The sequence below is a fragment of the Lemur catta genome, chromosome 1 (assembly GCF_020740605.2).
Source record: "Lemur catta isolate mLemCat1 chromosome 1, mLemCat1.pri, whole genome shotgun sequence".
In the NCBI taxonomy this organism is placed as follows: Eukaryota; Metazoa; Chordata; class Mammalia; order Primates; family Lemuridae; genus Lemur; species Lemur catta.
In genome coordinates this window covers 12221553-12244133 of record NC_059128.1, presented here as the reverse complement: position 1 = coordinate 12244133, position 22581 = coordinate 12221553, and the positions used below count along the sequence as shown (strand labels likewise).

Genomic DNA, 22581 nt, shown 5'->3' with positions numbered 1-22581 from the left:
AGAAAGCATGGGTCACAAAGTCTGCGGGTGCTTGTTGGCCTTTATCTTCCTTGACATCTATGGACTATAAATTCTTCCTGCAAAAACTTGTTTCCCTTGGCTTCTGAACCATGTGGTTTCTCTCCTACCTCCCTGGCTGCTTCAGCTCAGCTCAGCGGCCTTTCTGCCAGCTGCTTGCTCTGCCTGTCCCCCGACAGTGAACATCTATTGGGCGGCTTCATGTCCCAGGCACTGTTGTGGGTGCTGGAGATACAGCAGTGAGTAGAACAGATAAAGAGCCTGTCTTCATGGAACTGAAAGGAAACAAGGAACATCTTGCGTGTGTGTGCACGAGCATGTGTGCTGCCTTGCCCCCGTATCACAGGAACAACCTCGGCTGCCCCGCAAGTGCACTGAGCGCTGGCTGGTCTTGCAGGGCACACGAAGGGTTGAGGCAGCCTCTCCCCTGCAAGGTTCTTTCCTGGAGGGAGACTTTCTAGATGCTCCTGTCTCTGGCTTGGGCTCCCCTCTCCTCTGCCAGCCTCCCACTTTGGCTACCCTGTCCTCTGTCCCCACCTGCAGCCAAATGACCTGTATAAAAGACAAGTCTCACAAGTCACTCTACTGCTAAAAACCTTTGGCAGTTTCCTATTGCTCTGGGATAAATCCAAATTTCTTGACCTGCAGGAGACCCCCGCCCCATGAGCTGGCCTCTGCTCCTGCCACCTCCCACCTGCTGTCATAGGCTCCAACAGCACGGAAAGCTACGTCCCTCCGCGCCTCCCTGCTGGTGCTCAGGCTACCCCTGGACCGAGAGGGCCTTCTCCCTCCCTGCCTTCTGCTTTGACCCCTACTCTCTGGCAGACCCAGCCCCTTCTCCTCCATCCCCAGTCCCCCCGCCCAGAAGCACTAAGCTCATGGTGTTATAGTTAACTATTTTTTTGTCTTTCCCTGAGAGACACAATGGTAATTATGTGTTTAAAGTCTGTCTCCTGGGGTGGTAAACCCCTGTGAGTGTGGGCTGTCTTATTCACCACTGTATCTGCAGCTCGCTGGGCGCGGAGTAACACATGTGGGCAACGCTTCCATGGCACTAGCCGTGGGCAGGGCCAGGAAGTGTCCTAAGGATGTTATGCGTGCTCACTAATCTAACCCATGGTACTGAGATACTGTGAGATATGCATAGGTTTCCTGGCATATAACTTCTAAACTCTTTGAAATCTCCAAAGTGCTACCTGTCTTTTTCTATGCTAATGAGATGATGGGTGCTGGCAGCCCTTAGGTAGCTTCAGGATGGGGGCTGGTCACCAGCAAGACCAAGGCAGGGTTAAAAGATTGGGACTTTCAGCATCCACCACCTCTGTGGAGGGGGGAGGGGCTGAAGATTGAGTTGATCACCTGTGGCCAGTGATGTCATCAATCAGGCCTACTGGAGGAAGCCTCCTTGAAAGCCCAAAAGGACTGTGTTTGGAGAGCTCTGGGGAGCTGAACACAGGCAGGTTCCTGGAGGGTGGCGCACCTGGGGAGGGTGTGGCTGGCACACCTGGGCTGATGCCCCTGCCCCCATACCTCACCCTACAGATCTCTTCATCTGTGTCCTTTGGAATATCCTTTATAGTAAACCGGTAAACGTGTTTCCCTGAGTTCTGTGAGCCACTCTAGCAAATTAATAAGACCTGGGGAGGAGGTTGTGGGAACCCCGAGTTACAGCTGGTCTGTGCGCAGCGCAGGCCACAGCCTGGGGCTTGCCATTGGCGTGGGGGCGGCGCCGCCTGGTGGGACTGAGCCCCAACCCCGCGAAGCTGACGCTGTCTCCAGGTAGGTCGGGTCAGAGCTGAACTGGAGGACACCCCGCTGGTGTCACTGCAGAATGGTTGATTGGTTGCTGGTGGGGAGAAGTCCCCACATCCTTTTTGGTGACCAGAGGTCACAGAAGCCTTCTGTGTGATCAAGTGAGAGTATAGGAGAAACTGAGTTTGGCTTTTCCCCTGCATGCTCGGAGGCACATACTATTATTAGTCCCATTTTACAGATGAGAAAGTAGGCCTAGAGGGGTTAATGATCCCTTTGTAAGTGTAGAGCCAGGTTTGCGATCCAGCCAGTCTTTCCCGGTCTGCTCCTCACCCCAGTGCCCGCTGAAGGGGTGGGTGGATTGTGTGTGGACATTAGCCGGTTGTGTGGTTGGTGGGCGTGTAGACTGGGCTGCAAACACCGTCCAAGCCCGCATGCCACTTCATTTCAGAGAGCACTAAGGCCACCTCCCCTCTCCTTCCCCAGTGCCCTCGGCAGTTAGCACGGAGCTGGGCAGGGCCAGTGTGTCCTCCCTGAGGAGTAAGTGGGGTGAGCTCAGAGCAGCAGCCTGAGGGAGCAGCAGGGGAGAAGGCCTGGATCCGTGGGGGCCGAGCTGTGTCCCACTCCCCTCTGCACACCCAGTGAGTGCTGGGACCCACTCCACTGGGACCATGTAAATACTTCTCGAATGAATGAAAAAAACTCACCAGCAACCGAAATCCTCAGAATTAGACTGACTTGACTCTATTTTAGGGCAATGTTTTGTTTCTTTAAACAGGGCCCAATTTTACCTTCCTAACACATTTTAAAATTAAATTCCGTTTTTATTAGATAATACTTACGTGTCGTACTATTCAAAAGGTACAGAAAGGGTGAGGAGCAGAAAGTCTCTGTCCCACCAGGGCCACCCCGTGGCACGGTTCCACAAGGCACTGTCCACTCACAATACAGCGCGGCAGCCGCTGCTCCTGCTCAGGCGCCAGCCCCCCACTTCCTCCTCTGCAGGCGCCCCTGGGACCAAGCCCCTCTCCATCCTTCCAGAGTTGTCTGTACGGGTTGGAACAGAACATGGGTGTGTTTGTCTATTCAGGGTTCTCCACCTTGCCTTGTTCGATTTGCATCGTCGGGGACAATTTCTGATGAGGTATGTAGAGCAGCCTCGTTCTTTCTATTGGCTACGTAGCATCCCATTGTATGGTGTATTTGCTCTATAGTTTATTTAGCTGCTCCTCTGTAATATTTAACCAGTCCTCAGTGTATTTAATCAACTCCTATCAGGTTGTTTCTAAATTATTTCTATCACAAACAGTGCTGCCATGAACTCAGCCGTTTCGCCCACTGTTTGGGCACATCTGTAAGATAGAGTCCTAGAATCGGATTGCCCGGGTAAAGCAGAGAAATGACTTTATAATGGTGGAATCTCGGTCATCTGTGCTAGGCATAGATGAGATGTTTTGACACTGAAGTTTTGGGTGTGTCAGATCCTGCCGAGAAGTCAATGTCCCTGGGACCCCTCTCCAGCGTATTTGACATTAGAGAATGACATTTGTGAGTTTACCGTTTTGTTCTTTTCTAAAGAGAAAAGAGAGAGCTCGCAGCAGAAAGGTAGCTTTTTGGAGTCGAGCCAAGGCTAACTGATTGGCTGCCATCTCACTCATTTCTGGAGGACGACCACACTGGGGAACAAGAGACATGGGTCACTCAGCAGTGGGGTCACCAGAGACCGGGTGGAAAGTGTGAAAAGTCCAGGATTCAGTCCCCAAAGAAACATATGGCCTGAAGAGGCTCTGGCCCTAGAATCACCTTGTGGAGGGTAGGGGCAAGGTCCCTGCTTGTCCTAAAATATACTGAGGATGTGATTCCTAACACCACGAGATGGGTGGGTGGATGGATACACACATAGATTCAAAGACACAGATAGGTGGTTATCCATAAGCAAGCATGAACTTAGATCTGCTTTATTAGGTAACTTCTTTGACCTCCTCAAGCCTCAGTTCCCTTGTCTATAATGGGATTAACAATGCCTTTTTGTGGGGCTGTAATGAGGAACCAACAGATGATGTGCATAGAGGCCTTTGCATGGTAACGGGTACACGGTGGGTCCCCATACCCCAGCTACGGTGGTAGTTGCTATCATTTATGATGAGTGGGTGTGCTCTCGTTGGTATATTGAAGACATTTTTTTGGCAGAAGCCAATTCATGCTCTGTTTGACCCTTGCCTTCAAAGGGGATGACTGCCTAAGGTAGGGGTCCTCAGCCTTCTTTCCCTCCCAGCATGCATGGTGGGTGACATTCGGGTGCCTGGCACACTCCCAGCGTGCTTGGCAGGGCAGGATTTCTGGCTACACTGAATTATCTCCAGGCCAGGAAAGCAACCTAGAATCTGCTTACATTTATATTAAAACAAGAAATAGATAAATAGAGGAAAGGCAAGGCAAACATCCCTCAGACTTTGGTCTTACGGCTACAACTTCTTTGCACAACAGCACCCAGCTTGCACCCGTTGCCTACTGGAGTAATAAGGGGCAGGGGTGAGGGCTAAGGGTACCCTGGGGTGTCTCATTTCAGTGGGTTTGGGTAAACTGTTCTCTCCAGATATGAAATGGGGACGTGTATCAGAGGTGTCTGGCCGCTGTTCCCCGCGTGGTTATGGAATTGTTCTCTCTCCAGCCTTTGCTGAGTGCCAGGCAGAGGTGCTAAGTCCTCTGCAGTGACCCTGGGGAACCACAGACACCCAGGACCATAGCTGGTGGCTCAGCTGCTTGGCCCAGGGGGTCAGGCCTCCCAGGCCCAGGCGGGCTCTCTCGGTCCAGCAGGCAAGTGTGGGCTTGACCTGCCAAAGCAGCTGCTTTAAGCCTCAGAATCTTCCACTGGGGTATGGAATCCAACCCCACCTGACCCCTCCCAGCACCCCCAGCCCAGCCCAGCAGGACTAACTGTTCTCTCCCCTGTGTCCCTGTGGTACTTTGTTCCTGCTGCTATGAAAGCATTCACTATTGGCTCTAAATACATCTCTCCCCCTTCCAAGGCAATATATTCTTTTTATTTTGTTTGTTAGGGATTTTATGCAATCTCAAATTCTTCATTAAAATGGCCCTGGAGTTTACATGGTTTTCTGTCTATGAGATTAGAGTTGAAAACATAAATTGGTGGTTTAGAATCCCACCAATGGGTCTTGTCTTTAGGTAGAAAGAGTTGTGGAAAATCAGGCCTGTCAAGAACCCTCACTATGGACACTGCCCTTAAATCATGTTCTCATCCACTCTGCAGTCAGCTAGTCATTCAACAAACATTTATTGAACTCTCACTTTTGTGGCACTGCACTAGGCACTGGGTATATTTGGATAAATAGGAGTTGAACTATGCCTTAGCGGCCAACACAATGTGGCTATCTAGCCCCCTAGATTTTGCTGACATACTAAAACCTCTCTGGAGTATAAGAAGTCAACTTACAGGACTACCTTCTGAGTGTAATTTCCTAGAGCTTTGAGACCATCTCTATGTTTTAAAATAATGTCATTAAGTTTTTAATTGTGATAAAAAAAAATTCAGCTAGGCACAGTGGAATGCACCTGTAGGCCAGCAACTCAAGAGGCTGAGGCAGGAGGATCACTTGAGCCCAGAGTTCAAGACCAGCCTGGGCAACATGGTGAGACCCCATCTCAAAAATAGATAAATAGATCAATCAATTGATTGAAAAAAAGTCCTAGTTTCTTAATCTGCAATATCTATTCATTTACCAAAACCTGTAAAAGGCACCGTGCCTAGAGTGGGGTGGAGGGAGCATGAAGAGGAAAATACAAAATCTCTACCTTCCGGGACCTGAATGTAAATATTAATAACAGAAGTCACATGCAGACAGCAAATCGGCCTGCTATTTCCCCTGTGATTGCCAGCGGTATTCATTCCTTTGTTCATTCGATCATAAGTATTTTTGGTACTTACTATGTTCCCAGGTGCTCCAGAGCCTGTGGAAGAAGTTGAGGGTGTGTCCCTGCCTTTGAGGCACTGGGGAGAGGAAGGAGCTAGAGTCGGTAGAATTTGAGGCCACTGTGGCTCCAGGCCAAGAAGCCCATTAAGTATGAGCCTATAGGCTGCTTCACAGGCAGGAGATTCCCAGAGGGATCCGAAAAATGGAAAGGCCTTTGGGGAGGGTGGAGGACATTCCAGGATGCAGAAGCAAATGTCACTAAGTGTTTGGAATTTCACGTTAGAAACTGAGCCAGCAGGGGATGGGGGAGAAGTTTCTGCCAACAGCACCCACCGTAGGGCAGGCCCAGGAGCAGCCCAGGATGTGCTATGTGATGTTGAGTCTGCTGCCTGCAGGGAGGCTGTGCTTTCTGTGAATACTTCCTTCCCCTCTTCCCTCACCCAGATTCTCTGCAGCCCCTTCAAGGGTGGCATGATGCCCTTCGCACTCCACCTGAGGGCCTGCCTTCCCTCTGCCAGAGGTGTGTGATTCTACAAAAGAAATTAAGCATCAGAAATCCATCTAGCACGCAAGGGGTAAGTCATGCTAGATGTTAAAAAACAAACAAACAAACAAAAATTCCTGGAAATACCAGCTGTGTAGGCCCAGAAATTCCTAAGACCTCTCGCTTCTGCATGGGAAATAGAAAGAAAAAGCAGAATGATATTAGCTCCAGTCACTATTTCACTGTCCAGAAGGAACCTGCACCTTGGACCAGACTCGTGTGTGGAAATCCCAGCAGATGCATCCAGCACCACCCAGTTCTGCCTGGTCACCTCAGCTCCGTAAGAAGAACCGGACAATCACCAACGGGCTTGGATGATGAAAAGGGTTTCCCCTCCTGGGAAAAGCACTCCCAGGTTACACTGCAGTTTAATCTGATTTTGCTACAGGCCAATTCTCCCTTCCGTGGCTGGTCTTATTCTCTGGGCAGCACCCGTCTCCCCACTGTCTCCCAGGAGTGACACACAAGGCTCTAAAGGGTCCTGTGAGAGAAAACAGTTATCAAATGTGTTATTGACCTAACTCACGGCAAAATCTCACATTAAAAAAATATTTTTCTGGTTATGGTAGAAGTGACAAAAGGAAAAACCAGCAGCACTTGTTTAAAGTACCAGAGCAAGACAGTTTTCCTTCAGTTTATTGATGTGTTCGGCCTCTGTTGCTATTTATAGGCTAACAGAGTTATCTATTGTGACATAGGCTTAAAATCACAGTTCTCAAAATTCTGCCATTGAGGCTGGGCTCAGAGGGGTGGTTCTTCTGTTGCACATGGTGTCTTCTGGGCTAGACCATCCAAGTTGGCTTCTTCCTCACGTGTCTGGTGTCCACCGGGGTGGCTGCTACAGCTGAGACTGGCTGAGCATTTTTCTCTCTCTCTGAAGCCTCTCCAACAGTGGCAGCCAAATGTCTTTACATGGTAGCTCAGGACTCCGAGAGAAAGTGTTTCAAGAGGATAAGCCCTAAGGCACAAGCACCTGTCAAATGTCTGCTTGCTTCACTTACTAATGTCCAAGTGGCCAAAGCAAATCACATGGCCAAGGCCAGAGTCCGTGGGGAAGGGGCTACAATGGGGTGTGAATACTGGGTCGCATAGTTTATATATAGAGAGAGACAGACAGAGAGAGAGAGATAGTGCCACCAAGGTAATAGTCTGTCACAACCTGTTATACGCAGTCAGCAAGCACAAGCTTAGCCCCTGGTTGACAACTGCCTGCTAGGACCTCAGGGAGGCAGCAGAACAGAGCAGCCCGGGAGCCTGGAGTCAGACAGCCAGGGCGTCAATCCCAGCTCAGCTCCTTACTGGTGACGGAGCTGTGGGTAAACTGTGACCTCTATAAGCCTCATCTGTAAAATGAAAGGATCAGCAGAATCTTCCCTCTGGAACTGTCAGGAGGAAACCTGGGCTAACTTAGGGCAAGTGCTCAGTCCGCGCGACCTGCTGTTGTGGAATTCTCTGCAGACAGAGAAGCTCACTTTCCTGAACAGCTGGAAAACTGCAGCTTGGAACTGTTTTCTGGGGCTTTAAATCAGATTGGGAATGATAAAGGGCAGTTGTTTTCTCTTGTCATTATGTCTAAAAAAAAAATTAATTTTGGGGTAAAAGGGCCCAGAGGAATCATTCAATTTCTCTCTACAAAGAGAAGTGCCATCACCTTAGGTGGAGCCCAGGGGACGCAGGGGATGCACGGATCACACCAGACCACGACGTACCCTCACCAAGACAGTCAGGCCTCGGTGGTCCACTGCTCTGTTCAAAAAGGGACCATGGAGGCCTCTATTCTGTGTCCTCTTGCTAATGGGGACAACTTGGGGACTTTTCTATTCATCTCTAGCAGTGGAGATGAACAAAACCAAAACACAGTGCCCTGCGAAGTACATTTAATTAAAAAGAAAACAAAGAAGCTTTGTGTGCATAACACCACCCTGATTTATTGTATTGAAAATCCAATTTGTTCTCACAAACAGGTGGAGGTAAGAAGTGGGTGGGTGGGGAAGGGGAGGCCTCTAAGCCAGCCGTGTCCCCTCCTCCTCGCTCCAGGTCCTTTCTGGAGCCACGCTGGCCTTGCTTGAGACCTGCGGCTGGGTGGGTGGCTGGGGGTGGGGCACATGTCCAGCGTGTCCCCGTTTGGGAAATCTGATTGCAGCGTTGGCAGGCACTGTCGCGTTGGAGATAATGAGTCCCAGGCACTGACTGCCACTTGGAGTAGGAGCTGGACTCTTCCCAGCAGATGGTTGCATCTGCCTCGCTCCACGATCCCGGAGGAGGAAGGTGCTTAGGTGACGGTGCATCCGTCCTAGGGAGGCCCAATGGATGTGGTTCAGTGATGAAGTGAGAGGAACCTGGGGTCACCTGCCCCAGGTTTAAATCCTGGCTGTGCCATGCACCAGCTGTGTAACCGTGGGAAAGTCACTTCATCTCTCTGAGCCTACTGTTCCTCATCTATAAAATATAGATGATTACACATGCAAATTACTTAGCACAGAGAGCCTGGCACACAATAACCACCCCATAAATATTAGCTAACAACATTATTGCAGAAAAGAAAGGCCTACATGCTGATAGAATGAATCTGGCAGTTAGGAGAATTGTCCCCAGGGTTATTTTTGCAATAGAGCATAATTATGTTTTTCTTTGGGATGGTCTTAATTTCAGAATATTGAGAAAAGCACAGAGAAGAAAATTACAGTCACCCAGTCTTGCCACCTGGAGACAACCATGATTAATACATTTAGATGTATTTCCTTCTTGTTTTTTCTCTCGTTGATTTTTTAAAAAGGAGAGTATGTCAAACATACTGCTGTTACCTAGTATCATTCCTTTAATGATAGGTCACAAACACCTTTTAATATAATTGTTAAGGGCGGGCGGTGGTGTCCCATGCTTGTAATCCCAGCACCTTGGGAGGCCAAGATGGGAGGCTAGCTTGAGGTCAGGAGTTAAATATTTCTTCTGTACTATACTTTTAAATGTCAATACAAGATTCCATTGCATAAATGTACAGTAACTCCAAGCCCCACTTCCTGAACACCAATGTGCTAAATGATTGACACACATTAACTCACCGAGCTCTCTTTGGTAGGTACGATGATCACCACCTTACAGATGGGAAAACTGAGGTTGATAGATGCAAGGCCACTGCCCAGGGTCACACAGCTGGTCAGAGGCAGAACCAGGATTCCAGCCCAGGTTTATTGCCTCCAAAGCCAAAGGACTCCCCAGTCCAGAGGGTGGCTGGCCGCCCCCAGACGAGGCCATGGTGTGCAGGTGGAGGTCTCCCCCTATAGCTCTGTTAAGACTGTGAGCCTGTTCAGTCAGGAATCTGCCCAGACAAAAGATGTGAACAGTCTCTTTCCCAAAAAGGATACCCAAATGGCCGGTAAGACATATGAAAGGTACTCAACCACATTCGTCATCAGGACAATGCAAATTGAAACCACAATGTGACACCACTGGACACCTGCCAGAATGGCTAAAATGAAAAGGACCGGCAATACCAAGTACTGGAGATGCTTATGCACCACTGGCGGGAGCAGAAATTGGTACAGACACTTTGGAAAACTGCTTGGCAGTATCCATTAAAGCTGAACATGTGTGTACCTTTCAACCACAGGCATATGCCAAACAGAAATGCACATATATGTGCCCCAAAGTGCATGCATTACAATGTTCGGGGCAGCACCACTTGTAATAACCTCAAGTCGGGAACCACTCCGGTGTCCATCAGCAATAGGATCGGGTGACACTCGTTGTGTGAATGTGCCACGCAGCATGAGAACAAACCGACTATTGCTAAACACAGTATGGACGAGTCTCCCAAACATATTTTTCAGTGAAAGAAGCCAGACTTAAAAGACACGTACGTAGTGTATGGTTCCATCATATGAGATCCAAGAACAGGCAAACATAATATGTGATGTTAGAAGTCAGGATAGTGGCTGTTGTTTATTTGGATTCTGGTTACAGGGTGTGTTCATTTTATGAAAATTCATCAAGCTAGACACTTACGCGCACTTTTCTGGGTGTGTGCAATGCTTTGGTGAAGTTAAATTAGAAGTCGGGTGCAGTGGTATGCACCTGTAGTCCCAGCTACTTGGGAGGCTGAGGGGGGAGGATAGCTTGAACCCAGGAGTTGGAGGCCAGCCTGGGCAACATAGTGAGACCCTGTTACTTAAAAAAGAGTTATATTAGAAAAGGTCTGTCAAGAACCAACTGACTGTACATTTGTCCCTTCTCCCACCAGGGCTCCGGCCAGCCAGTGTGGTGGTCCTGCCCAACTCCCTCGCTGCAGCCTTTGAAAGATTCTGCCAGGTCAACCTTTGTCCTCTGCCCCTGCTGGGCCGGAGTCAGCCAGAAGAGTGGATGTTGCCTGGCCGAGGCGCTGTCCCAGACTCCAGGTAAAACTGGGTGCTTGTGAGTTAAAACTTGGGAGCAGCCAGATGCGGCAGCCAGGTGTCTCTGTCCAGCCTCGGGGCCGCAGTGCCTGGCACAGAGCCTCACTCATGACTGTTGCTCAGGAATGAGCCTGCCCTCCCCACCGGTCCCACTCCTTCACCCGCCCCCTGCCCCTGCCCCTGCCCCAGGTAAAATCTTTGGGATCGCAGAGAAAGTCCAGGCCTGGAGAAATCCCACTGGCTCTACCATCTGTCCACCTTGTCACCCAAGCCAGAAACCTGCCTGCACAGTATTAAGAAGAAAATAAAAATACTTGAGTTACCAACACCCAGCAATAGACATGTTATGGTGTTTTGCTCCCAGACCTTTAAACTACAACCTATGGAATAAATGGCCACACTGATGCTGCTCTGTGACACCTCTCCAGTGAGTCACATTTCCCACCATGGCGCAGACTCACGTCCTCCCTCACCTAGACCATTAGGCATCTAATCTGGTCCTTCACACACTGTTTCCTCTGCCTAGATGTGCTTTTCTCCTTGTCCAACCAGCGAACTCCTATTCATACCTCAAGACCCAGCACCTCCTCCTCTGTGGGAGAGAATGGATTTCTCCCTTCTCTGTGTCACTCTACCTAGACTGCATCTGTTCTCAACGCAGCCTCACCTACCACCGTTAGATTACAAGGTCCTTAGAGGTTGGGACAGTGTCTTCTCCATCACTATAGCCCCATCATCTAGCATGTGCCTGGCCTGGAGGAACTGCTCAGTAAATGGTTTTGGAGTGAGTGAAGAATAGGCTTTAACCAAAGAAGTCTTTCAGTGCTACAGAAGAGCTTCTCTAAGGAAAGAGAAAGGCCTCACCCGCTGCTGCACTGAGAGGTTCCCCAAGACATGTGTCCACCGTCCTTTTTGGGCTGCTGGACCCCCCTTCCATGGCAGAGAGAGCACCGTTATTTTTTTCTTTCTGGTTTGGCTGGTTTGGGGTTGGAGGTGTAGGAAATATGATGGGTGTGAGGCAGGAGCTGCATTATACACGTGCCGATCTAATATTAACACTTTCTGATTTGCCACTGTTGGAAGGATGCCAGCAAGGCCCCTTGCTAACAACTGTGCTCCCTACCTGGGCACCAGGACTGGAAATTTCAGCACTAGACACCCTCTCCTCCCTCCCCAGTCCTTCTAACAAGTGCACTGTCAGGGGCCATAGTGAGGGTCTGGAGGCCTGTGAGCTTTCCCTTGTGTCCCCAGCATGGGCTGTCCCCAGTTCTGGAAATATGAGTTTGGCGCCTGCACAGGCAGCCTGGCCTCGCTGGAGGAGTACTCAGAGCAGCTGAGGGACACAGTGGCCTTCCTCCTGGACTGCAGCTTCTCCCTGGAGGGGGCCTTGGAGAAGGTGGGGCTCCCCAGAAGAGACCCAGCAGGTCACGGCCACACAGGTGCATACAAGGTAGGATGGCTTGAAGATGTGTAATATCTTTTGTTTTCCTGTCGTGGGGAGGACGTTGGCACAGGAGGCAGAAAACCTAAGCTCTCGGCCCAGTTTAGCCACTTTCTAGCTGTGCAACCTGGGACAAGTGGTCAGTCTCTCTGAGCCAACCTCGGTCCTGCCCTAGTCCAACCTTGGACTGCCCAAGCTTGGACTGCCGTGAATGCCCAGTGTGGCCCTTCCTGATGGTTCATTGCAGCTGTGTAAACCCAACCCGTCTGGAATTTGTCCAGCTCCTTTAACTTAGGGCATCTCAGTGAGATTTTGAAGGTCCTCCCTGCTCTGGTGGGCGGTGCCTCAGGGAGAATGTACCTGGCTCTGTAAATGTCCCGGGATTGGTGGCTCAGCCTCAGCCAGGCTGTTAGCTGCTGGGTTACGTCCCTGTGCAGAAAGCCAGGTCATGTTCCTGGCTGGGGGTGGCCGTCAGCCTCTCCCAGATGTGCCTGCTGTTGGGTGCTGCCTCCCTGTGGGCCCCTGAGGTTTGCTTCCAGCCACCTCTGGTCAAGGGGACTGAGCTAGATTGCCTCATTCCACTGACTCCTTCCTGGGCATTTTTGGGGTAAAGTCTGAGAATTCACTCTGCTAGATCAGTGGTCAGCAGCATAAAAAACCGCCGGGTTCCAGGTTTCTCTATTTATGGAGGACTCAGATTAGAGACTTTGTCTAAAATGTCCTGGTTTGGGCTCCTGCCAGAGAGGCCCCAGCTGCCTCTGGTCAGAAAGGAGGCTGTCCGCAGTCTGCTGCCTGTGGAGTGTACAGCGCGTGCCTGAGTGGTTTGCCGGAAGCTGGGGAAGGGTGGGGACGGTTCCCCAGCTGCTGGTGGGGGCCCACGGCAGGGTCTGGCCTTAGACTGCACCGTCATTTGTAGCAGGTGGGATCTGGGAGGGTCCTGCAGCCTAGCGTGTGCAACGTCTCATTTTAGATGAGGAAACTGAGGTCTAGAGAGAGCAAAGGACTTGCCCAAGTCCCAAAGCCACACTGGAGCCCAGAACGCCCAGCTCCCATCTGTGAAATGTCAATAAGAGAGGTGTGATGATTAAAGGATGCTCTGTGCAGAGGTGACAGTGCGTGCGGATAGTAAGCGCTCGACATGGCCCTTGCCACCTTCCCACGTCTCACTGACCGATGGTTACCAAGTAGCTCCTGGGAGAGACGGCCAGGCAGCCATCTGGGATTCCTCCGGCGGCCGCGACGGGATGAAGGGCGCCCCTAGATGGGATATGCCTCAGCCTCGGGGAGCGGCCAGCTCTGAGTGGCCCCAGCATGGTCCCTGTCCCTGGCGCTGTTAAGCACACCGCTGGCAGGCACACCGAGGCTCCATCCTGCTGCCGCCAGGGTGGTAAAAGCAAGCCCTTTTGGTGGCGGCCAAGGCTGTCCCAGTGGATTACAGTCCCGGCCACGTCCTAAATCTTTCATAAGCCCCATTGCAGGTCCAGAAACCACTCAGGGCAGGAAAACAGAGCACCAGCGAAAGTCACACGGATCACCACGGGCAGCTGCCATTGAGTCGGGAGGAATGAGGCAGGTCAGAGGGGTCTGGGACAGGCCTCTGTCCCTCGTGTGGATTCAGGAGGCAGAGCAGCAGCAGCTCCTCCTGCGACATTCCAGCCCAGCGTTGCACTCCCTGCCTCCCTCTGCCTCTGATCCTCCTAGAGGTTCGTCACCTGTGGTCCACAGGCCCCTTGAAGTTCATGAGAATCTCAGAGGGTCCATGACATCCAAGGGGAAAAATACTACATTTTTATTTTCATATCTGCAAACTGAAATTTAGCATTTCCTCCAATTATGAATGTGGGCAACAAACGGCCGCTGGGCCGCTGTGTGACTTTGTGGCTGCCAACAGAAATCACAGATGTTTTCAAACCATGTGACAGTTCTTCCTGGTATCTCAAAAATATCCTATATGTCGACCACTGCTTCAAAATTACAGAGATAGTAGGTCTGCCCTCTTTTTCCTTAAGCTGCTAATGAGGCACACATATTGCTGTATCACATTTTTTCATAATTTGATAACTGCACTTGCAATATAATTGTTTTCCTGTGGAATCCTAAGCTTTTCCTTTATGCATTTAAAAACATTACTTTGATCAGGGGTCCATAGCGGCGCGAGACTACTAAAGGGGTCTGTGGCTCATAAAAAGTTAAGATTCCCTATTTTATAGCAATAATTACCAGCAAATTTCCCCATCTGTATGTCACATAAAAGTATAATAGAAGCTAATTTTTATGATAGCTACTGGAACCTGCTCTTTCATTCAGTTTTCTTGAACTCTTGGTGTTCAGGGCTTAGATCTGTACTAATTCCATTTTTTAACATTTTTCATTTGATTTTTCTTCTGGCAGACAGCAGTGCCTCGCGCCACCCATGCTGGCTTTTGCTGCCCTCTGGTGGTCACGGTGAGGCCCGTTCCCAAGGACGAGCTGGGAAGGTTGGTGCCGGCCAGCTGCTCCCTCGGCGGGGAGCGAGGACAGCCTGTTCCCATCGGCCCAGGTCACTGCCCACTCTGGCTCAGGACTCTGACAGCCTCCCCGGGACTTGGGCCTGCGAAGCAGACGGGAACTTGCTGTATTCCTGGGCTCCCACCGTGTGTCCTCATCTTTTCCAGGGGGCGGGGGCGGTGAAGGCCCTGGACGAGGCTCAAGGACTCTAGCAGCAGGACCAGGGTTTACGGATGCCCCTCAGGCTTAAAGGGGCCACCCTTGGCAGAATAGCTAGCCTCATCTTTTGGGGGTCTTTGGTAAACATAAAGCTCCTATGAACTTCAAATGAACTTGGGGTAGCAGGAAGCAGAGGGTGGCAGCCAGGCTCCTTGTCTGGAGATTTGGGCTCAGAGCGACCTCTAATCTGGGATGCTGTTCATTGGCATTTTGGGGTAGGAGAAGACGTTTTTTCAAATGTTAATTCACACTGAAACCCATTGATCCCAGTGTATGGATCCAATCCGAGTGACTGAACAGATCCGAGGATGAGAGGCTGAAGTCCGGAAGCTGCCGCAGCCTCCTGGAGGTTCCCGAGGTCTGGATGAGAGCTCGGGACTGGGCCTTGGGTTAGGGCCAGAGTCCAGGGCGCCTGAACTTCCTCCCCTGCGTAACGGGCAAAATCAGACAAAACACGGCGTTCTGTGACAACGCAATCAGCGACTCAGCGCTGGCCCCTGTGTAGATGAGAGCGCCTCGCTCGGCTTCCTCTGCATCCATGTCTGACAAACCCGATATGGCTGAGACCCAGAAATTCGATAAGTTGAAACTGAAGAAGACAGAAACGCAAGAGAAAACTCCACGGCCTTCCAAAGAAACGATCGAGCAGGAGAAGCGAGCAGACGCGTCCTAATGAGGCGAGCTTCGCCAATATGCACCGTTCGTTCCGCAAGCAGCACCTTCTGATTTGACTTCCTTTAGCTGCTTAACTCTGTAAGATGCAAAGAGGTTGGATCCCGTTTAAATGACTGTGGGCCCCCTTTCACATAGAAGAATCCAGAACTACTGACAACAAGGCTGCGCCTGCCTCTCCCCTCTGCCTGTCTGGCTGGCAGGGAGGGAGAACTTGCACGTAGGATGACAGTGAAATCTAGAGTAAAACCAAGCTGGCCCACAGTTGCCTGCAGGCTGTAAAATGCAGTTTAATCAGAGTGCCATTTTGTTTTTGTTCAAATGATTTTAATTATTAGAATGCACAATGTTTTAAATATGCAAATAAAAAGTCTTAAACGTGAAAAAAAACTACAGTCAGCACTTGCTCCCTTCATCATATCAGGATGATCTCAGGACCACCCACCGGGAAGGTGTCTGCTGAATGGTTTTATCATTACTGGGGTTGGGTTGGGCCCAACATGTCCATCTTTCCCGTCCTCATCGGCGCTTTGGTGGCTGGCCAGGGTTAGGACACTGTTGGTGGTCCAGCAACAGAGTTTAGGTTTGTGTAATGTGACTCAGACTGTATCAAGATAAACTCACAAATGCTGGCTTTGTTAGCAAGCTGCACGGTGCAAGAACTGGGCTGAATGCACCCAAGGCTTCCAGAAATCACATCACGGAGCTTGAGATTCCATGTTCTGAAACTGTACCACTCACCGTGGACCGTAAGTCATGGAGTATCTGAGTTGTTAAAGCCTTGTGAGGGTGAGGAGAAACTTCCCCTTTCCCAGGAAGGTCAGCTGAAAGATCAACTCACAATTAAGGCTGATTAACAAGAGAAAGAGGTTTATTTACCTCGCACCTGGGGAGAATCACTGAGTGATTACTCGATTTCTCAATGGGATCCAGGTGTTTTGATATGCTCGTTTTAGAGGGGTGGGGGAGATGAGGAATATAGGTGATTCTGTTTTGTAATAAATGGTTGCTAGGTAGGATGGATGGATGGGGGAACTGACTATAAATTAACCTGAGAGACAGGTTTTATGTTTAAAATGATTTGGGCCAGGTCTGGTTGCCTTCTTGATTTTCTTTCCTGCAAGATGATGAGATAATAGGGAAGGGAAGGGAAGGGAAGTCCATTATTCTTTTGATGGGTCTGTCTGGTTCTGCAGATAGAGGGAAAGAAAGCCCCTTCCAAGACCCTGTTGATCTCTAAGGGCCTTTAATTCAAAATATTCTTTATACCAACGAGTCATATTTTGGGGTAAAATTTCCTGAGCTCCTTTAGCCTCAATTCCTGCTCTCCTTCACCTCCCCCTCCCCAATGCCCTTTGAAATAATCCTATGACTGGAGTTCCTTTTGAAGAAAGAACCATAAACTACTGAATGAGTTCTAATTGGATGGTACCTGCCAAGGGAATTACATTTTCTTTTCCCATCTGCAGAACTGCTGGGAATCAAGGAACGTTCCAAACCTGACTACGGGGAGGCTGTGGTGTGTCAGCCAGGGGATGTTCCGGTGTTCTGGCCCTCCCAGCTGACCAGTCTCGAAGCTGTCAGCAGCTGCAGTAGGTTGGGGTATAACAGGGCAGTTACTCTGACCTAGAATGGAACCCGGAGGGTCTCTAATTCTTGAAAGCTAGGCTTACAGTACAATGGTTTTTAAAATAAAGCCATAAAACAAAACACAGGACAGAGGCCTACAGCCTGCAGTGAATACCTCTCCAGTTTCCTTCTTTCAACCCCAGGGCTGGCGTCACCAGAGCAGCTTGTCTTATAACTCAAATGTTTTGATTAAATATATTTCTGTCTGCTGAAGTCTCGTAACCCATTCTAACAGTAGGATAAACCTTTACCTTGACTTTTTGAGATATGATAGAGATATGTGCGGCCTTGAAAACAAAGGTGAAGCCAAGAAACACAACCAAACGAACCATTTCCATGATATTTGCAAGGTAATTGAAAACGATACTGTCTGTATGTTTCTTTCCAAGATGATATTACAATGAAGAGACACACGAGGGCGCCCTCACTGCTCACGGTAAGATAGGAATGTGATAGCAACATTACAAACAACTGTTGCAGCCCATTGTCATAGACACTGGGAAATTCTGTCCAGGTCAGCCACACTTGCACTCTAAAGCATAGACTTCAATGTTACTGTAATTTATTTTGAAAGCATTCATGAGAGTTTAGCTATCAGTATGGCCTCTTGAGAGGAAAAGATTATTTTTAATATGGAGAAGGCATAGATGCCAAGATCCACAGGATTCTATCAGTTTGTCTAGTTAATGTGCATGTATTGAGCACCTACTATGTGCCAGGCATGGGCCCAGACCTGGGGGATACAATGCTGTACAGGACAAGATTCAGTCCTCCAGGAGCTGTGGTCATTGCTGATTGTGTAGGCACGCCACACTCATGCAGTAAGTATCCCCCGGCACAGTGGCCCCGCCGCTCTCCTGCCATCAGCCAGGGGGAAGCCCTGCAGGGGACGTCCCACTGCCACTGGCACCCCAGCACACTCCAGCCCTTTAGTCCTGACAGTGATAGCATATTTAACTATAAATGAGAGCAAATGACATCAGTCAGGGGCAATCTCAAGTCATTTTCAGATGCCAATATTTAAAGGCCAGGTGCAATGGCTCACACCTGTAATCCCAGCACTTTGGGAGACCAAGGCAGGAGGATCGCTTGAAGCCAGGAGTTCAAGACTAGCCTGGGCAACATAGCAAGACCCCATCTCTACAAAAAAATAAAAAGATAAAAACTTCAGTTAGTAAGAGATTATTTGCTGCATACCTCATAACTGTTGGGGGCAAAACCCTATGTCACACTCTAAGCTGACTGTTCTGATGTTTACCTGGCTTTAGGGTGACCAGTTTTAGGTGCTGTCCAAAACACAGAAAAGCAATGATTACATTCATCAGATTCATTATTTCTTCCCCTTATATATCACATCTAAAAGTTGTTAATCAGATCTGTTTTTTGAAGTGTTGGCTGACTCTGGCTTCGTATTAAATCTAAGAAACTTTACTGCTTCTGTGAAATCCAAGATGTTATTTACTCAGCTCATGTTTACGAAACACCTATTAGTGCAAGGCACTCTATGAGATTCTGAGATGCATAAGCAATGGTCGTGCTTCTGTAGGAGCACACAGCGGGGGAGAGTTAGAGTACTCAAGGATAATGATGACACTGAAGGCAGAAGAGGTAAATTAAATACAATAAGTACTAAGCACTAGTGAGCCAGGCATGAGGAGATAAAAATGAGTAAGATATGGCTGGTTCAATGACACAAGCCATCATTTATTGAGGGCTTACTCTGAATCAGCCACTTTGCTAAACACATTTATGTGCATTTTTCAATTTAGTCCCGACAACAGCCATATGAGGCATGTCATTATTTCATAGTTGAGGAAACAGGTTTAGACAGGAGAGTCTCATCTCAAACACAAGTGCATTTGCCACACTGAAGCTATTTCTTGATAACTACACTAGAGTGTTACACGTTGCCTGTACTCTAGTGAGGGAGAGTCTTTTTAAGAACAGAATTAGCATAAACCAAAACAAAATGTAAGTGCTACGAAAAAAATAGAAACTATGTTCACAGAGGGAACCAAATCTAACGTTTGCTGGAAAGCCAAGCGAGATGGCTTCGTGCGTTGTGAGAGCTCAGTAGATGCTTGCTGGCATCCATGGGTTAAACTGAGGGAATCGCCTAGAGCTCTAGCTGCTGTGGCTGAGGCTATGCCTCCCTTTTCCCACGCTCAACTCATCTGTCCTTTCCTAAAATTAGAGGCAACTGTTCAAATGGAACTAGATGTAGCCATAAGCCAGCTGGTTCTGACCTTGGTGCCAACAGGCGGTATAGGGAATGCCATCGTGCCCATCAGCAGTGTGCTTAGAAGGGAGTAGAGGGGGCTTGGGGAACCGGCTGGGCTCAGTTCCTCCTGCTGTGTGTTTTAGAGGCCCCACTGGCTTTCGCCAGCACGCCGGGCTGCACAGTTATGACCGACCTGAAGGACACAAGGGCTCCAGCCAGTCTTCTCAGCCCTGAGGGAGTCCCAGAGGTCCGCCGCATTTCCCAGGATCCTTTGCACTATGGCGTCGCCTCAGCCTCAGCCGTTCAGAAGGTCAGAGAGCTCCACAGACCCAGGTAAGAAGCACGCACACCTGAACCACCTGGACACGTGCAGCCCTGCTGTACTGTTCGGTGAAGAGGGCAGGACGCAAAGTGCATCCACACTGTGATTTGTTTAGATGTTTGTACTGTTTATGAATCCCAAAGAGGTTAGAAGTAAATGCACCAAAATGCTGACATTGGTGATCTCTAGGCAGTGGTATCATGGATGATTTTTGTTTTCTTCTTTATGGCTTTTTTTTGTTATCGTTACTCTAAATTTCAACATTAAGCGTGTGAGGGCGTCTGGTGAGTTTATTAGCTGGGCACGTTGCCATCCAGACCTGAACAGGATTAGGTAGGTAAGAAAAAAAAGGAGGGTGATTCCTAGTAGGCAACTGCCACCATTTTGAAAAGTTATCTATGTATTTAGTAATGTCCCTAATCTTCTCCTTTTGTGCCCTTGCCCTGGGGTTGGGCATAGCATAGATTTTATTTAGACTGGGCAGCAGGGGTAGTGGGTGGGACTGGATTCTTCTTTGGGGATCCCAGTGGGGCAGGACCCTGAAGCTCCAGCCTCCAGCTTGCAGCCAACCTGTGTGTTATATGTTGTGTCTCCAGGAAAGGACAGCCCTTCTGGACATGGGACAGGGCTGGTAGGATCCACCAGGGCATCTGCTGATTTCCATTAGGAAGAGGTCTGCAGAAAGCTGGTTGATGGGCTTTTAACTTGTAATCCCAGGTAGCCAGCAGAGAGCACGGTATCACCTGCTGTTGCGCATAGTAAATTCAATTCATTTGTTGGCAAACACTCATGAGAGAATGATGCCATAGACTCTACCTCAGTTTCCTCATCAGTATAACAGGAATAACAATGTGCACCCCCTGTTGGGGTTGTGATAGGTAATAATAATGATAACTCTCAACTACCAAGTTTTATTCTGTGCCAGGCATCATGCTGAAAGCATTTACGTTCATTTAACAGATGAGGAAACTGAGGCATATCAGGTTAAGAAACTTGCCCAAGTCCATATACCTAGTAGGTGATTGGGGTAGAACTTGAACCCACATCGGCTGCCGTGAAAGCCCATGATTTATAAATGTCGGCTAAATTAGACTCTGATTCCAAACGGTATATCGCAGTCTTGCCTGGTGTCTCCTGGCTCACACCTTCTTCCCTCTTCTGCACCTTCTCATGGGCCGTGTTCCTAAACCTGGGGTGCTAACCACCCTTTGCACTTTGAATGTCTGGAGAAGGGACATGTGGCCCTCCCCTCTGGCCCTTCTGCCTCCTGTTTCCCCAGCAGCTACCTGGACCGATGGTAGTGGGCCTCCGCGGAGAACACAGAGGTGAGGCCCGCCCGCGAAGGTTGACTTTCTGGGCCAGACTCCGAGGACCCAGACAGAGCTGATTAAAGGGAACAGCACGCGGGCGGGGGGCCTTGTCCTGCTGGCCAGCCCTGTAGCTGAGAATCCCACAGGGTAAACCAGCCCTAGAAATGTCCAATTCCCTCCCCTGGGGCTAGGAGCAAAGGTTGTCCTCCAACAACAGTGGGTCTGCAGTAACTAAACTTCCTACTAAGCCACCAAGCATAGCTCTTTGCTTGTTTGTTTTTCTATTAGGTTGTTCATTCATTCATTCTGCAGAATGAATTCCTTTTCCGTATAAACACACAGCAAATGTGGGCTATATGCCCACCACAGACACACCTTTTAGGACATATGCTCGTGGTTGTGTATACATAGTCTCTTATGTAATTGATCGCCTGGGTGGACAGTTTTCAAAATTTCTGCAATACCTTCTCCTTCGCCAACATTCTTCCCCAGGCTGTGGTTCTCCCACTTAGCGCAGGGTCATGAGGGAAGATGAATTATTAACTCTTCCATTAGCTTAGATGAAAAACAGTAATTGGGAAGTAAATTTACCGTAGACGGGGTGCGGCTAGTGAATGAAGGGCCTGCAAGGCCACCCCAGTGCCACCCGGCAGCGCTGGTGCAGACTGTGAGTTGAGGCTTGAAGGATGCGGCTCGCGGGGAGGCAGATTGATGACCGTCAGATGCGCCGATATCACTATTAAAAACCATCTTTAATCCTCATGAACAACAGATACTTTCGATCCCCATTGTCTTAAATAAGCAGATACGAGATTAATGACGGTGTACTGAACATTACTCACTGGGCAAATAATAGACCCATCAGTCATTGGTGAGAGGGTGTTGGCTTGCATTTGATAGGATTTATAGTAATGATTTTTGTCCTGATAATAAGATCATCATAAATTTATATACCGCTTTTCAGTTGACCAAATTCTCTCTTCCCTTCTCTCCTTTGGTGCTCACCTCACCCCATGAAGTATGTTACATCCCAATTTTTTTCTTTAAAAATGTTGTTATTGTTCGCCCCTTTAATTGACAGTACTTCATGTTCACTGTGGAAGCATCAGAACATTTATAGAAGTAAAGAGGCCATAAAAATCACCCCCATCACAATGAACTGATAATAACAGTTTGGTGTTTGACCTTGAAGTCTTTTTTTTCAGTCATGAGCCTGTGCATGCATATACACACTAGAGTCATGCTGGGATACCATTTTAGGACTTGCTTTTCTCACTTTTTTATTGTGAACATCTTTCCTTGTCATTAAGTAGTGTTCTACAGCATCCTTTTTCATATTTGCATAAAATTCCATTTTACTAATGTCCCACTGTTTTATTAATACCCTATTATTTGACGCCATAAACAATGCTGCAGTGAACATCCTGACTACATTTGTGTATATACCCATAATTACTTTATTAGGAATACTACATACTAGATGTGAATTTTTGGCTTCAGGGGAATGTACGAATCTAAGATACAAATCACCCTCCAGACAGAACTCTTGTAGTTCCCACTCCCACCAGCAGGAGGTGAGAGATGTGAGAAGCTATGTCCCCGTGGTCCTCCTGCTCCTGGACCACCCTCCATTCTCCACGTAG

At 48.9% G+C, this 22581-nt stretch overlaps 2 protein-coding genes across 2 annotated transcripts; both read left to right on the top strand.

Moving 5' to 3' along the window:
- The first annotated feature begins 6176 nt into the window (after positions 1–6176).
- DGLUCY (D-glutamate cyclase) lies at positions 6177–10962 on the top strand. Its single transcript, XM_045561975.1, is given in 4 exon segments — positions 6177–6216; positions 6219–6281; positions 10487–10640; positions 10724–10962. Coding segments are annotated over 4 exon segments (468 nt in total). The 3' UTR covers positions 10935–10962.
- A 3783-nt stretch (positions 10963–14745) lies between these two features.
- LOC123645578 (thymosin beta-4-like) lies at positions 14746–15830 on the top strand. The gene has a single exon (XM_045561984.1). It carries the CDS (start codon positions 15290–15292, stop codon positions 15455–15457), a length of 168 nt encoding a protein of 55 aa, XP_045417940.1. The 5' UTR covers positions 14746–15289; the 3' UTR covers positions 15458–15830.
- Positions 15831–22581: the final 6751 nt, after the last annotated feature.

Coding starts and splice junctions, on each gene's coding strand:
- LOC123645578 (XM_045561984.1), top strand. CDS start 15,290: ATGAGAGCGCCTCGCTCGGCTTCCTCTGCATCCATGTCTGACAAACCC.